The sequence below is a fragment of the Indicator indicator genome, chromosome 30, assembly GCF_027791375.1.
Source record: "Indicator indicator isolate 239-I01 chromosome 30, UM_Iind_1.1, whole genome shotgun sequence".
NCBI lineage: Eukaryota > Metazoa > Chordata > Aves > Piciformes > Indicatoridae > Indicator > Indicator indicator.
In genome coordinates, this window is record NC_072039.1 from 11,212,410 (window position 1) to 11,228,606 (window position 16,197).

The 16,197-nt window shown below is 53.0% G+C and overlaps 2 protein-coding genes and 1 non-coding gene across 3 annotated transcripts; 1 reads left to right on the forward strand and 2 right to left on the reverse strand.

Annotated features, from left to right (window-relative positions):
- Window positions 1–697: 697 nt before the first annotated feature.
- Window positions 698–6,158, reverse strand: LOC128976864 (schlafen family member 9-like). Its single transcript, XM_054394250.1, has 4 exons — window positions 4,991–6,158; window positions 4,370–4,498; window positions 3,028–3,751; window positions 698–1,493 (listed from the first exon to the last, which is right to left on the reverse strand). Exons 1-4 carry the CDS (start codon window positions 6,156–6,158, stop codon window positions 698–700), a joined length of 2,817 nt encoding a protein of 938 aa, XP_054250225.1.
- A 3,258-nt stretch (window positions 6,159–9,416) lies between these two features.
- On the forward strand, window positions 9,417–9,512 carry LOC128977121 (Z30 small nucleolar RNA). Its single transcript, XR_008489403.1, has one exon. It is a non-coding gene; the product is annotated as a Z30 small nucleolar RNA (small nucleolar RNA).
- Window positions 9,513–12,411: 2,899 nt separating this feature from the next.
- Window positions 12,412–14,493, reverse strand: PEX12 (peroxisomal biogenesis factor 12). Its single transcript, XM_054394406.1, has 3 exons — window positions 14,368–14,493; window positions 13,666–14,210; window positions 12,412–12,811 (listed from the first exon to the last, which is right to left on the reverse strand). Exons 1-3 carry the CDS (start codon window positions 14,491–14,493, stop codon window positions 12,412–12,414), a joined length of 1,071 nt encoding a protein of 356 aa, XP_054250381.1.
- Between the last annotated feature and the right edge of the window lie 1,704 nt (window positions 14,494–16,197).

Below are 16,197 nucleotides of genomic sequence, written 5' to 3' on the forward strand. Positions count from 1 at the left end.
ATTTCTGATCACAGTGTCTGAAGTGATCCTCACAGCACAGGCACAGCTACGTGTGGAGCTGGGGGGTATGTAACAGGGTAACTGCCTCTGTGTTGGGAGAAAGCCTTGAGATACGAAGTCTTAGTGAGCAAAGGAGGTAATGCAGTGCACAAGGACCTTAGCCCATTTGCAGAAACAGCTCAGCAAAATGCAGGGAAGCAGCAGGATGAAGCACAGCAGCAGGGAGCTGCCCAATGCCCACCCGTCCTGCCCCATCCCCGCGCAACAGAGCCAACGAACCTGGAACCAGAAAGCAGCAACCAGAACAGGAAGCCTCTCATCTTACAATCTGATCTTCAGAATACTTTGCTCCAGCCAGCACTTTCATTTTGACACTGGCATGAGGCAGGATGGGTTTGAATAACAGCAGCAGATTTCAACTCAACCTGTGAGAGCTGAGCTGTAGCACCATGGGGCTTTGGCTGTAGTGGTGACCTGGCAGTGCTGGGTAATGGTTGGAGTTGATCACCTTCAAAGGCCTTTTCCAGCCTAAACAATCCTGTGCTTCTCTGATTCTGACTTACACTGACTGACAGTTGATTTAAGGTGCGCTGGGGAGGCTCCCCAGGAATGTCTGGGCTTTTAGAGAGGAACAAGGAAATCCTTCTCCTTCAGGGAGTGGAGGGATCGCTAACCTCAGCTCCAATCACGAAGGATTTCAGTGCTCGAACAACAAGTGCAGATCTGAAATTGCTCTGGATGCTATCCAGACCAAGAGATTAGTGAAAGGATTTTCCTCTTTCTGCATAGATGAGGGAATAATACCAAACACAATGCTCCTCTCTAAGCCAGCAAAATTCTGGATGCTGTCAATGACAGCCTGCTCCCTCCATGAGCCAATCTCCGTTTTCAGAAATGGTATCTTTGAATTAAGTCCTAAACTTTCTGCTAGCAAGCTCCTTCGGGCATTTCCCTGTCCATCTGTATCTCTGTAGAACAGCACAGCAATATCCTTCCCTGAGTAGCCCTCCCTGATGTATTCTCTACAACGCTCTGACACGTACTTACCTGTTTCAGTGCACTTTATCTGCTGTATTTCTAACCTGCCTGTCACAGGGTGAGCACATGTGGCTCTGTCTACCAAGTCTCTCAAACGTGGGATGGGAATCCCCTGGGTGGGACACTCTACAATCTCTTTCATTCTGTCTCTTACATAGCTGTAGATGCTGCTGGCATTACGAACCACGTTGGTCAGTGACTCGACAGGATCATGCTGCCCCGCATCTGGAAGGCCAGTTGGGAAGCTGTGACTTGTCTGTAAGTAATCCAAGAAAATCCAGAGGAAGCCAGGCTCAAAGAGGTCTTGTGATGAAGTTAGTCTCAAGGCTTTCTCATACCAATCACCTTCCTGGTCTCGGAAAGTCTGTGCTTCATCAATTATTATGTGCTTCACAGTGCTGAAGCTCTCCGTCAAAAACTCTTCTCTTGTCACAGCTTGGCAAATGTTTTTCTGCCTGCAGGAGAGACACAAGTGCATTAAAAACAACCTCTGCATTGCAAACTGCTTGCTGCTGGTTATGCTTGATGAGAACTATGTGCACATCTGTGACACTGGGGTCCCATTGCTGTGATGTTGGCCCAAAGGGCACAGCCACTGTAAGTGAAGCTCAGGTTCAACACCACCTAAGGAACCTGAAGGTGCCCAAGTCCATGGGACCTGACAGGATCCATCTGTGGGTGCTGAGGGAACTGGTGGATGCAGCTGCCAAGCTGCTGTCCATCATACCTGAGATGTCATGGCAGGCTGGGGAAGTTCCCACTGACTGGGAAAGTGGAAAAAATCCTCTTGTCCAAACGGGAGATAAGGAAGACCCAGGGAGCTGCAAGCCACTCAGTCTCACCACTGTGCCTGGCAAGATCTGGTGGCCTTCTGTGATGGGATAACAGTGTTGATGGACAATGGAAAGGCAATTCTCATCTACCTGCACTTGTGCCAAGCCTTGGATGCTGTACCCTGGGACAGCCTGGTCTCCGAATTGGAAAGACATGGATTTGATGGGAGGACCATTCAGTGGATAAGGAACTGACTAGGTCAATGTGTCAGTGGAGACAAGTGTTGAGTGGGGTTCCTCAGGGGTCAGCACTGGGACCAGTGCTGTTCCACATCTTTGTCAGTGACATGGACAGTAGGATCAAGGCACCCTCAGGAGGTTTGCCAATGATGCCAAGCTGTGTGGAGCGGTTGGATAGGAGTCCACCCCAAGGGACCTGGACAGGCTGGAGAGCTGAATTCATGCCATCCTGATGAACAAAGATAAGGGTGAGGTTTTGCCCCTGGATCTGGGCAATCCCCAGTATAAATTCATGCTGGGAATGAAGGGCAGGAGAACAGCCATGTAGGGAAGGACCTGGGGGTGCTGAGTGAAGGAAAAACTGAATAGAGCTGGCACTGAGCAATGCCAGCGCAGCCCCAGCTTCATTGTTCCCAATCTGTGTCGCAGCAGGGGCAGGGAGGGGATTCTGCCCCTCTGCTCTGCTGAGACTCCACATACACTGCTGGGGCCAGATCTGGAGTCCTCAGCCCAGGAGAATAGAAGCCTCTTGAGAGTCCTTAGAACAGCCTCCCACTATTTGAAGGGGGCTACAGGAGAGCTGGAGAGGGACTTTTCAAAAGGGCAAGGAGTGACAAGACAAGAAGAATGACTTCAAGCTTGAAGAAGCTGGATTTAGATTGGACATTAGGTAGAAATTCTTGCCCAGGAGGGTGCTGAGGGACTAAAATAGGTTGCCCAGAGAGGCTGTGGAAGCTCCAAGCCTGGAAGTGGTCTAAGCCAGTCTGGACAGGGCCCCGAGCCTGGTCTAGTGGACCAGTGGAACTAAATGATCTTTAAGGTCCCTCCCTACCCAAAGCATTCTATGATGCCAGACTGGTCAGTACTGGTGGTGGAGCAAAGAGCACCCCACATACACTAATCAGCACTCAGCTAGTCAAAACTGTTGGTGAAATCCCAGGAAGTCGAAATTTTGAGTAGTGGAGGAAATACTTACTGCACAAAATCTCTCAGACCCTTGGTCTCACAGATATAAAGAACTTCTTCTTGTGAGCACTGCAGCATGGTTCCTATTTTCTCCATGATCTTCAGGGCCACTACAGTTTTCCCTGTTCCTGGCAGACCATACACGTAGAGCTTCTTAGTTTTGTGAAGATTTTCTGACAGCACCTGGTATTGTTTGAGGGTCAAGAGGTTCAGAAACTCAGAACCAACCCTGTCACTTAGAAAGGACTTGAAAGTCAGCAGAGCTACTGTGAGAGCACGCAAGAGGTCCCCCAGGTTGCCAGTGCTGAGCAGGCTGTAGCCAGGGGGATACATCTGTTCAATGTTCAGGTGCCATTCTTCTCCACAGCTGCCTTGGGCAGGCAAGGGCAGCAGCTTGGGTATTACACACAGCTTGTGGATGTAGCCTCCTCTGTTGACTAACTTCTCCTTCAGGCTCTGGGCTGTGCTCCTTGAGTACTCAAACAAGGCCTCTGAGATCTGCTTGCAGACTGTATAAAGGATAGGTGGCCTGTCCTTGGCTACTTGGAGAACATCACAAATGATGAGGTGGTTTGCTGGCAAGCCAACATCAACAGCCCAGCTCCTGGAAAATATCAGAACTCCCTCTGAAAGGGGCTTGAGTTGGCTTTCCATTAAGGTATCCAATCCTGGATGCTCCTGGAGGAGATCTTCCCTGAGTTTTTCTGGGGTATAGGTGATGCTGGCAGGTCTCACTAAGAAGGCAAAGCAGAAGAAACAGTTAGAGTTGGTGTGAGGCAGGCAAATGCAGCCCTCTGAAATGGTGCTGGGGAGCACAAGGCCTGTGAGGAGGGGCTGAGGGATCTGGGCTTGTTCAGCCTGCTTAAGATGCCAGCATGGGACTGGCTGTTCCTGGTCTTGTTCAGGAGACCAATGAGAAAATAAAGAGACAATACCAGGTCCACACTAAAGACCCTGGACACCAGGCTCATACTAAAGGCCCTGGACACCAGGCTTTCCTTGCACTGCCACAGCAATGTTGGCCTGGAAGCTGCAGCAGCAGCCTCTCCACTCTGGCCCCAGCCACTTGCTGTATTTGCACTGGGCTGATCCCAAAGGACCTTCTCCTCTCATGTTCACTTCTTTCACTGAATTGTGGAAAGACACTGCCAGGGCTGAGCTCAGCCCCCAGAGTTCAGCAAGCTGAGCTCAGGCACACCCATCAACAGCTGGCAGAAGGTGCATCCCTGGCCAAGGGGCTCATCAGGCATTTGAATGCAATGCTGCTGTCAGATCTGCAAAGGATTTGCATCTCTGTCACCTCTTCAAAGCATGCAAACCTACCAGAGAGTGGAAGCAATGTGCAGACCCACCTGGAAAGAGGTTCTCACAAAGGGTAGCAGCACTCTCAGCTCCTTGGTGTGAATAAACTGCCTTGGCAAGAGGTGGCCCCTCTGTCAGACTGAGCTCTTGCCTAAAGGTTGAAGAAAGCCTTGAAAGATCTGGAAGGAAAAGAAATAAACTCTTGTGATAGAGCAGGGACCTTTGCTGCCCCTCAGGGCAAGAGCCACAGGCTGGCCTCACTCCTGCTGCTTTTAGGTCTTTTGCTCTTCTTGAAAAGAAGAAATGCAAAGCAGAGACACAGACCTTGCAGCTCACATGGACAGCAGTTGGTCAGCAAGAGAACAGCCTCAGGTCATGGACTGTGGAACTGTGCTTGGTTTCCTTGTCTCATCAGCTGCTGTGATGACCTCTGCCTCTGTTAGTGGTGCTCCTCTCACTGCCCAGTGAGCAACTGATCTGTCCACAGTGCTCAGCTAATTTGACTAGCAGCAGCCAGGGGCAAAGCATTAATAAATTGCTGGTCAGCAGCAGCTGCAGCTTGCAGGAAGAAAAGAAGCAGCAGAAAGGGATTTAGCAAGCACCTGAAGCACTCAAGGGCTGGCCAGACACAAAGCAGACTGAAAAGCAGGGAATGTCCCACTCTTTTGGACCTGGATCAGTAGTGGTCATCCACATAACCCATTCCTTTAGTCCCAGTCTCCTGATGGTGCTGCCTTTCACTAGCCATGAGTCATGGTCCACTAGCCATGAGTCATGTTCCACTAGCCATGAGTCCGGGGCTTCAGCAAACACAGCACACTCCGACGGCAGAACCTGCACAGCACAGACGTGGCCAAGGAGCTCTCCAGCCTCTCCACACACTGGGAATAGTTTGTGTTCATAGAACACATGGCATACACCATGCATCTGGCAGATGTGGAAATAAGTAAATTTGTCTTGAACAGATTCAATTTCACGTTTTAACTCTCCCAGCTTCTTATCATCACAGCTGAATCCCTGCACTCTGCCATCATCATCCACCCCGATCCAGAAATACCCGCCGCCTGCGTTTGCAAACCCAGCAATGTACTGAGGCAGCACTTCTCTGACACGAGTCAGGAAGTTGTCAGTGGAGTAGTGCTTAAATTCTACGTATCTTGACTCTGTGAAACCCAACTTCTCTCCATGTTGCAGCCAGTCCCTAACATACAGCTCCGAAACAGCTCTCCAGATATCCTTCCTGTCCTCTTCAACATCTGTTGTCCGACTGATTTTAGTGGGTGGTTCCAGGCTGAGATCTATTTCAGCAGCCAGGCTGCGATTTCTCCTGGCTTCCTCCTGCTTTTCTGTAAGGAACAGAAGAGCTTCAGTAGGGTTCATGTGAGGAAGAGAGGCTCCGCTTTTTATGTACAGCCCAGTGCTCAGGCTGCAGATCCGTGGCTTTGCACTTGCAGACCCTGAGGCTGTGCTCTCACTGCTCCAGGTTTTCACAAAAATCAGGAGGTTGTTACTTTGCTGATCCAAGTCCAGGTATTTTTCCCACTCTGTAATCAAAAGGAGAGACCGAAAAGCCTCTTCTAAGTCTGCTCCAATGCCATCTCTCTCCAAACTGTAGTCTTCATTTTCAATCTTTGCTTTTACCACCCCTCCTCCAGAGTTCAGCAGGGCACAGAGGGCACAGGCAAGGGTGTATTTTTGATCTTGTTTTGAGGGTCTGGGCATCTTCTGCCTTGCTTTTTCACCAAAACAGATTTTTCCAACACACAAAACTACTTCAGGATACTTGGTTCCTAAGTTAACCTGGACCTTCTGCTGGAGTTGATCCTCATCAAGAGCCATTCTGGGCCTGAAACAATTAGAAAAGAATTACTCAGGACTTATGCTGAAACACCAAACTTCCAAAGACTACCAAACACATCACCTAGAGAGCAGCCATCCTGTCAACAATAAAGACACCGAGTCACAGAGATGAGGGCAAGAGGGACTTTGTGCCACTTGGAAGCAGAGAGAGGGCTTCAAACTGGAATTTGTCCTCATGGACTGCATGGCCTCTCTTCTTGCCCTGGAATGACTCAGAAAAGGTTGTACTAAGTCTCAGCTCCATCTGAAGAGCCCACTAACGCTCCTGATTTATAATCAATAAATAATAACAAGCAACCCTTCAACTTGCAGCTCTCTTAGGCCACCCTTGCTAACCTCTGCTGATGGCCACTTGCCTTCTCTGCCTCTCCTGAGTTGGCTCTGCTGAGGATCATAGCTCTGCTCCTTGCAGCTCTGAACCACAGCACAGCTAAAGCAGTAAGGACATCACTGTGAGCTACTTCTTGCTGCCAGGCAGAGGAACTTTCCCATCCAGCTCCACAAATCCTCCTAGTTTGCTGTAACAGGACAGGCTGGCTGACTGCTGAGATCTCTGACTCCCCTGGTGTGACAGAGAGAAGGACAAACCCCACCTCTTCTTCTTAGCTCTGGGCTAAAATGTCAGTATCTGAAACAGCAACTTGAAACCCTTCAATGGCGAAGGCCCAGAATGCTGTGCAGCAGAATTGCAGAGCAAAGCAGCTGGAGCATGTTCCCTGCTTGCTCCTCTGCCCCCTCCCTCGACCAAAACCTAGGAAAAGAAAACTTACTCTGGTCTGCTTTCACTCCTCTGCATTTCCTCTGATGAAGCAGCAGTACCCCCACACTTCACAGGATCTGTCAGCTCCCTCTCAAGTTTCATATGGGTTTGTGCTGGGAGCCCTGCAGGGTTACTCCTTGCCTCCCCTTGGCACTTCTCTTCTGGCCAAAGCCTACCAGAGGAAAGAGGCAATTAAAAAAAGCAGGTTAGAAGAAATTCCCCAAATTCCAGCCTTCATATCCATCATGGCTGTTTCAGTCAGGAAAGCTGCTGTGCCACTGAAAGCTGCACAGTTGGAGACACAATTCCAGAAGATGGGAAGCAGGACAGCAAGCTTGAATGTCTGCTGCAGAAGGTTGTTGTGACACTTGCAAGAAGCCTGCCTCGTGCCAGCTTCAAAATGAAAGTGCTGGCTGGAACCAAATCTTGCGGGGCTTGAAGTTCAGATTGCAACATGAGAGACTTCCTGTCCCGGTTGCTGCTTTGGGGTCGAAGTTTTGGGTGTTGGCTCTTTTCTGTTACAACTGATGGGAATGGGCTGGTTCCTTGGTTTTCTGCATTCATACCATCTTTGGTATGCACAGACTTTGTGGAAAGGTTTACCCGGGCATGTCAGCGCTGAGAAGAATGCCTGGCTTCCTGAACTCTCCACACTGCTCTCAGAGTTTAAATCCCACATTTTCGGTAACATAAAGAGCTCCCAGCTCAGCCTGCTGCAGGAGCTAATGCACTGCTCCCTTTCCTTCCCTTGCCCCTTGTGTTCTTTCTCTTCATCTCCCTTTAGAGTCCATTCTGGTGTCCCAGGCTTCACCTTATTCACGCCAAAGGAGAGTTTTTCGCAGCTGTAGTTTTCACTGGAGGTGTCCACCAGCAGTGATTGAGGTATTCCCCCCTCCCCTCAGACGTCTCCTCTGTGCCGCACAGTGAAGCCCATAGGCATGTGGGGGGCTTAAAAAGCTTTTCTCTCGAGAATTCGGCTTCTGCCTCCGTACTTACGAGATGTCTCTGCCGCCAACAAGTGACCTCGGCTCGGCTAAGGGAGGGCTGAAAGCGAAGTCGCTGAGGGGTGAGGCGGCTGGGCTGGGCTGGGCTGGGCTGAGTTGCACTACAGGGTACTGGTTTAGACTGGCTGCACGGGACGGCACTGCACAGCATCGCATCGCACCGTCCCGTCCCGTCCGGTCCCTTTGAGTTCCGTCCCTGCTAGCAGAAGGCACCGCCACGGCCGGCACCGCCCCCTGCCACTGCGGCCTTCCTGCTCCGAGCGCTGCCGTTGGCTGTCGGCCGCCGGGGGTGGGGCAAAGGCAGCTCCGCCTCGGCGCTGCTGGGGCTGGGAGAGCGCGGAGCGGCCTGAGGCGTGCGTGGGGAAGAGCAGGGCCGGAGAGGCTGCGGGGCTGAAGCTACAGAGGAAGGACATCTGAGGCTGAGCAGTGTGTGGGGAAGGGCGAAACTGGAGGTGAGGAGATTGTCTAAAGGGCTGGGGGGATGCAGGGAACGGAGCTGGGCGCGCGTAGGGCACTGGGGCTGAGGGAGATGCATGGCCAGGGGTGGAGGGAGGATCCGGGGACAAGAGCTGCAAGAGGCCTGGGGTGAGAGTGTAGGGAGAGAGATGGCAAATAGGCTGCGCGTGGGTGGCTTGAGGGAAGGGCTAGATCCAAAGAGGCCTCGGGAGCCTTGGAGAGCCACTGAGCTGAGCGACATTTCCAGGGCTGAGTTTTGTTCCTCTTGTTTTGCCTGCCTGGTCCCAGCTCTCCTGAGCGCTTTGGAGTCCCAACTCAGGAGCAGCCTCCGCTGGCTCCAGCTCAGTTCTGTCGGGCATGGCACCCTCCTGTCTTCCCTTGCTGCCCTGCTAAATGTGCTTCATCCCCTCCTTATCTCTAACAGTAGGAGGTGATAAACCAAACCCTTCATGGATGAGCAGCACAAAGCTTTTATCTGCTGCAGGCTGATCAGCCACAGCCTTAACTGATGGCTGTGCTCATGCCTGTTGTGGTGCCAGTGTTTGGGGGGGAGAGGGGAGGGCAAGGGAGAAGAAGGGAGAGGAGTGGGAGAGGTAGAGGTGGTTTGCTGGCTTAGCTGAAGGTGTTTGGGAAAGGAAGTGGAGAGGTTTTGCCTGTGCCACCCCACCAACATGGCTTTGTCTCTCCTACAGCTCTGGAGAGACCTCTGTGCTGCTGGTGCAAGCTGCCATCTCCTCTATGCTGCTGCACCACAGAGGTGGGTCCAGGAAGGCAGAGAGAGCAACTTGGAGCTTGAGGTCTCAGCTTTGTAGCAGCCACTCTTGCCTCAGCTTCCAAGGCATAGTGTTAACCTACTGCAACGTCTGTCCTGGAGAAAGCCAGAATTAACCCAGAAGCCAGGTTAATCTCTGTTGTGGTGGGGAGGTGTCTGTGTGCTTTTCCAAGAATAAAAACCTTTTCTCTCTGAATTCCTGACATGGGAGCAATCTCCCTATGGAATGGAAAGGCACCTGCCCAAAGCAATGATGAGTGAAGTATAGTCTGAACTGGTATTGCTGAGACTCTGTCTTTGCTCTGACCAGGGCATGATCACGTAATCTTCTCTCTGAGCTGATTTAGGCTAAGTTCATCTGGAGTCAACAGCTTTGCTCCTGAAACTTTCTGGTGCAGCCTGAAAAAGTTACAGAAAAAATATTTAGGAGTTTCAGCATTTTTTTTTATACCAGAAGAAAACAAAAACCTTGATTTGAGAAGTGGGTGGTGGAAATACTTGGCTGGCTTTGTTTATCCCACTGCAGCCCTGGGTTTAGTGCTGAGCTTGTAGGCAGAGGAGTTTCTTGGTTTTCCTCGTGTGTGACATGTCTTATGAACTCCAGATCCTCTGCCACTGCATCTTCCCCTTTTGTACATGGAGCCTGAGCTGTCTGGGCTGTGGACACCTTATCAGCAGCTGGTTCAGCTGGACTCTCATCCAGTGACTGCCAGCTTGGAAGCAGGAGTGGTTTTGGAAGTGAGTTGTAGTGTGGTGCCCAGCCCTGGTGCTCTGCTCTGGGTGAAGTGCAGCCCTTTTGGGGTCTGGGCTCATGAAGTAGTGGAAAAAATCAGGAGCTATGCTGTGATCTCATCTCTGTTCTCTTCCAGGTCTTGAAGACAGCTTTTACATTCACTTCTTCTGAGCACGAGCTTCTGTGAGGAGTCTATACCTAGGGGTAGAGTTCTGGTGGATTTTTCCTAATGGGAGAAGCCAGGTGGTTGGTTGGGAGGTCAGAAAAAGGACTGAGCAGCTAAGTCTCTGCTTTTGAGAGTGTCTGATGAGTTATGGCTGTGGCTTGGGGTCACTGAACGTTTGTTAGCAGACTTGCTGTCATGGACTAGGCCTGGGCTGGCTGCTGGATTGGTGACAAATGTGCTTGATGAACACTTCTGCCTTCCCAGTAAGGGAGAGAGACTGATGGGTTGGGAAAGAAACGAAATCAGCTGGGATGGAAAGAAGAACAATGCCATGGAGTAGAGACAAAGAGAGTTAAGCCAATATGGAACCCAAGCCCTGATGGTAGTAGAGGGTCACCACTGATGCTGGGGGCAGGCACTGGGGAAATCTCAGGCTAGACTCAGCAGCAGATGCAAACCAGATGCAGGAGCTGCATTCTGGAACTGGCTTCAGGAACACACAGATCAGGGTGGAAGGCAGAATGGACAGAGTCCTCCTCAGACACTGTCCATTGAAGAAGAGGCTTGACCCTGGTGATCCCTTAACTTGAGCCTGAAAATGCCTTCCATAGAATGGAATCCCTTGTTGGGCAGTTGAGGATCCTGTCTGCTCCTGCCTGCAGGTGGTACCTCTGCCTTCCTGCACCCCAAGGTGTGCTCAGGAGCAAATCTAAGGCAGAGATTTGTGCAGCCAAGCCCTTGTCAGGAACTCTCCCCATCAGCTTATCCCTGCTGAAAGCAGCCTCTGGAAGTGCAAACCTGCCCTGAAGTGCAGAAAGTGCCTGAGTGAGCAGAGCCTGAGCTGGGCAGTGCCAGCACTGAGCAGACCTGGTTCTGGTCTAGGTCACACCAGGACGTTTGCAGTCAAGTTGTGGCAGTGATGTGCTGGGCAGCTCCAAGGCTGCTGTTAATGGGATTGTAATAAGCTAGAGGATGAATGGCTGTGTGATACCTGACTGTAGAGACTTCACCAAATAGTTTAAGTCCAAAGGTTGGTTTAATAAAGAAGAAAAAAAAAACCCAAAACTTCTATGGTCTACCTTCAGAGCATTCTAGAGTCACAGACTGCTTTGGGTAGAAAGAGACTTTTCAAGGCCATCCAGTCCAACACCCCTGCAGTCAGCAGAAACATCTGCAACAGGAACAGGTTGCACAGAGCTCCAAATGACCTGCAATGGTGCCAGGGATGGGGCAGCTCCCACCTCTCTGGGCAGCCTGGGCCAGGCCCTGCCCACCCTCAGTGTCAAAAATTTCTCCCTTCTCTGGAGTCTGAATATCCCTCTTTGAGTTCAAGCCATCCCCCCTTGTCCTGTCACAGCAAGCCCTGCTTCAAGGTCTGTCCCCAGCTTTCTGATCTCCTGTTTAAGCTGTGAAAGTCCACCAGAAGGTCTCCCTGGAACCTTCTCTTCCCCAGGCTGCACAACTCCAACTCTCTCAGCCTGGCCTCACAGCAGAGGGCTTCCAGCTCTCCCAGCATTGCTGTAGCTTCCTCTGGCCCTGCTCCAACAGGTCCCTGTCTGTGCTGAGGATTCCAGAGCTGGCCCAGCATTGCCAGGAGGGTCTCAGCAGAGCACAGCAGAGGGGCAGAATTCCCTCCCTGCCCCTGCTGCCCATGCTGCTGGGGATCAGCCCAGGACAGGCTGGGGCTGGGCTGGCAGTGCTCAGTGCTGGCTCATCTCCAGTTTTTCTTGTCTCAGCCCCCTGAAGTCCTTCTCCACATGGCTACTCTCCAGCCCTTCATCCCCAGCCAGGATTGCTACTGGTAGTTGCCCTGACCAAGGGGCAGGACCTTGACTTTGGCTTTGGCCTTACTGAATCTCCTGAGGCTCACACATCCCCACTTCTCCAGGTGTCTCTGGGTGGATCTTGTCCCTCAGCTGTGTCAACTGCACTGCTCAGTTTGGTGTCATCTGCAAACTTGCTGAGGGTGCCTTGATCTTAATGTATCACTGATGAAGATACTAAACAGGACAGACCCCTGAGGGGACACCACTGGTCATCCATTGCCATCTGGACATTGAGCTGTTGACCACCACCTTCTGGCTGCGAGCAATCATGGCTTTAATGACACTGCTACAGCTCAAAGATCAATCAGAACGTTTGAACAGCCAACGATCCAACTGGAGAACCTTACCACAACTTGGCAGTGGCCAGGAATCTCTGAAGCACCACCAAGCTCAAAGGAGCTGCAGTGGTTGAAATACTTCCTGTGGCACATAGGAGAGGGGTGAATTCAGGCTGAGTGCCAGCCAGCTGCTGGCCTGGGGGGGTTGCATGTCTGGGAGTGCAGGGCAGAGGCCCTTCAGCTCTCGGGGGAGTAGAGTTTGACCAGGTGCTGCAGCTCGGTGGCGTAGCCTGTGATGGGGCAGCTCTGGTGGCTCTTGACGTGGCTGTAGATGCAGCGGTAGCAGAACACAAAGCCAGAGGTGGACAGGGCCGTGGCGTTGACGCGGATTTTGCGGCAGAGAGGGCACACAGTCTTCAGCTTGGGCAGGAGAGCTGAGGTGGCCCCGTGGTCCAGGTGCACCGGGGGCGGAGGGGTGGGGAGCGCCGTCAGGGATTTGATGGTCTCCTGGTTTTCTGAGGAGTACCACCAGTCCAGGAACTGAAGGAAGAACACGCTGACAGACAGCCCAGTGGACAGGGAGAAGGCAATGCCTCCCAACGCCTTCCTTGCTGCTGACTGCACTCGTGTTCTAATGCTGTGAAAGAAGACACAGAGACACTGTTACTGCTGCACCTTCGTGTAGCTACAAACCACAGCCAAAAAGACTTGGAGAGCTAAGTTCAGAATCCCAGCACGGTGGGGGTTGGAAGGGACCTGTGAGGATTATCCAGTCCAACCTCTTGCTCAAGGAGGGCACCCACAGCAGCTTGCCCAGGATCACAATGCCCAGGTGGCTTTGGAAGTTCTCCACACAAGGAGACTCCACAACCTCTCTGGACAGCCTGCCCCAGGCCTCCAGCACCCTCAAAGTCACAGCTTTAATACAGCTTCTGAATGCTAAGGAAGTTGGCCAACGTATTCCATGTTTGTAATGAGGCATCTGCTAGGATGTTTCTCTCATATACTTTGAGATTTAGGAAGGTTTCAAGTCCTGTTCGGTTTCGAAGTCTAAACTGGAAAAGTTTGAATTCAGGGGATCTGGACCATGGAGCCTTTCACTCATGGATCCTTGTTTTGACCACGTTAAGCTTGGTCACGACAAGCTGCTCCTCAGCAAAATCATTGAGCTAAGTTCCAGTCCTGTCAGTGATGGTGTTGCAGTCCCCCTTCCTGTGTTAGAGAAGTTCAGGTGAAGAACGAACAGGATCAAGGCTGCAGTGTCAGAAAAGACCCTCAAACACAGCAATTTTATTACCTGTGAAGCTAACCCCTGTTACCTGTTTCCTTACTTACACGAACAAGACCTTTTTGGAGCACGTTTTGCCAACACAAAAGTTCACCCTGAAGAATTTCTGGAGAACCAGAGAGTTTTACTTACAGCATCCCCTTTAAATTAACACCCCCACAGAACCCCTGGGAGAGCAGCAGCTAAGTCATGTCCCAACACACCTGAGTGCCTGACTTGAGGGTGCTGCAGCCGATCTCTTCTCCAGGGCCTGGATGTCCTCTGCAGTCAGCCTGACGAGGCGCACACCAGCCAGCCTCAGCAGGGGTGAGTGATGCTGAGCTTTCCCCAGGATGTAGCACAGCTGCTGGATGAGGAACCACCCCTCCCAGGTCATGTTTACAAAGGGGTAGGCAGCCAGAAAGGCTCTGTAAAAGCGCTTCCAGGCCGATGATGGAGGGTGGATGGAGTACTCATCCTCATCCCTCAGGCTGGACACCAGTTTCTCGAGCTTTCCTTTCAGGTAAGGAACAAGAACCAGCAAGAGGAGAGACTTCCAGTGCTGCCTCTTCGGCAGGCCGGCAGTGGCCAGCGGCTGCTGCCTGCAGTCTCCCAGAGCTATCCTCTTTAAGCTGTAGAAGTTCTCAGAGAAGGAAGCACTGCACCTGGCCAGGCAGTGCTGCTGGAGCAGCAGATCCAGCACGACGTAGACCTCGTCAAACCAGCGCCAGAGAAAGCCGTACCGGCCAGGGTTAGACTCAGCAAGCACCTATGGAAAGGGACACAAAGCGGGAAACACAATGTGCTAAACTGCAGCAACTCTGAGTGCTGCCTCTGGGTCAGGAAGTGACCTGCTGCCCCGGGCCTGCCGGGAGGAGGAATCGGGCACCTTCATCCCCTTCCCTGGCTCCGGGCCTCGCCCCTACCTTAACCAGGTGCTGCAGGGCGGGTTTCACGGCGGCCATCAGGCTGTCCTGTGCCACCGCCTCGAAGATGGAGGGGCGGTCATCGCCGGCCGAGGAGCCCGTCAGGTGAGCGCCGAGCTCCGCCATGGCGCCGGCCGCACTCCGGCCCGTCGCCAGGGGGTGCGCTCGCCCCGCAGGGCACCCACCTGGCGCAGCGGAGCTCCGCCCCCGGAAGCGCCGCCAGGGGGGCGCTCTGTCTCCAGCCCTCGCCTCTATGGTGCTGGGGATCGCGCTGGGCGGGGAGGGTTTGTTCTCGCGAGCCCTGCCGGTGCCGTCGTTCCCGCTTCCGGTTCCGCCGTCGCCGCCCACACAGTGGTGTCCAGCTCGCGCCGTGAGTGGGGCCGGTGCGGCCAGGGCACTGGTGGGGGGGCTGGGATAGAGTGGGGAGGAGCTGGGAGAGAACTGAGAGAGGGACTGGAATAGGGTGGGGAGGGGCACTGGTGAGGAACTGGGAGCGGGGGCTGGGAGGGGGGAGGTGAGGATAGGGTTGGGGGGGACACTCGTGAGGAGCTGAGAGGAGGTGAGGGGTACTGGTGAGGCACTGGTGAGGTACTGGGAGAGGGGGCTGGGATAGGTTGGGGAGGGGCTTCGGGGTGGAGGTAGGAGGGGCTACTGGGAGGAGGTGAGTGGCCGTGGTGGGTGCTAGGAGAGGATACTGAAATGTGTTGGAGACAGGATGAGGTGGGGAGCTCGGGTAGGATAGAGCCGAGAGAGTCAGTGTGAGGTAGCGGAGAGGATGGAGGGTCGCTGGGAGCGCTGAGTAGCTGGGTGCAGAGGTAGTAGGAGGGGAACTGGCAGGGTGAGGGATGGGGACTGGGCCGTGGCAGGAGGCCCTGGTTGGGAGGGCAGTTGCTAGAGATGGGCGTGCTGGGGAGTAGGGTGGGTTTGGTGGGACTGGGAAGGGAGGTGGGATGGGAATGAGCAGAGGAAGCTACTGGCAGGACTGGGCAGGGATGGAGGCTGGAGCCCACTGAGGTGGGCTGCTGGGGCTGGGAATTCTGGGAAGGAAAGTTGGCATTGGAGGGGGATGCTCCTACAACTGGAGGGCACTGGAAGAGGTCTGGGGGTTCCTGCTGAGGGGGAAAGGCTTGGTGGGCAAAGGATGTAAAAGGGAGGGGGCCCTGGGAGGGGGGTGGTTGCTGTGGGTGATGGAGGGGCTGCAAGTCCTGCTGTGGGCTGTGGTTGGAGGTGTGTAGCATTGGAGGGACTGGTGGCAAAGCTGAGAAGGGCTATGAGGAGGTGATAAAATCCACAGAGCATTTGAGAGTGGAATGGGAGCCATCTAAGGGGTGTTTGCTTCCCAAGAGGGAAGCAAATGGCCTGCCCCAGCACACACCATTAGGGCTGTGGGTTTCTAAAGCCTTGGTGCTGCTTCCTCTCTGCCAACTGCCTTTGGCTGCTCTCTTTATTTTCCTGGTGGTCCAGTGGCTGTGAGCCACCCTTGGGCTACTCGAGAGGCTTTTTGCAGGTGAAATGGGTGCAGAAAAAGGGTGGTGGCACCAGCTGCAGTGTAAGACAGGTTAAACTGGGGATCATGTTAGAGATTTAGGAGTTCAGTGCTGCATGGTTGCAGTGCTGGGGAGCATGGATCAGTACTGAGGCTTTAAACTGCCCACATTCCTGTTTGCACCTCTGGTGGGGGCTGGTCTGGCTGTCACTGGAGATATGCATGGGGCAAAGCCATGGCTGGTCAGACACAGCATCCAGTTTTCAGTGTGCTTTTGGGCTGAGGAGGGGCTCCTTAGTCTTTTCATTTAATCTTGTTTTTGGTGCAGTCTACATTTAAATGTC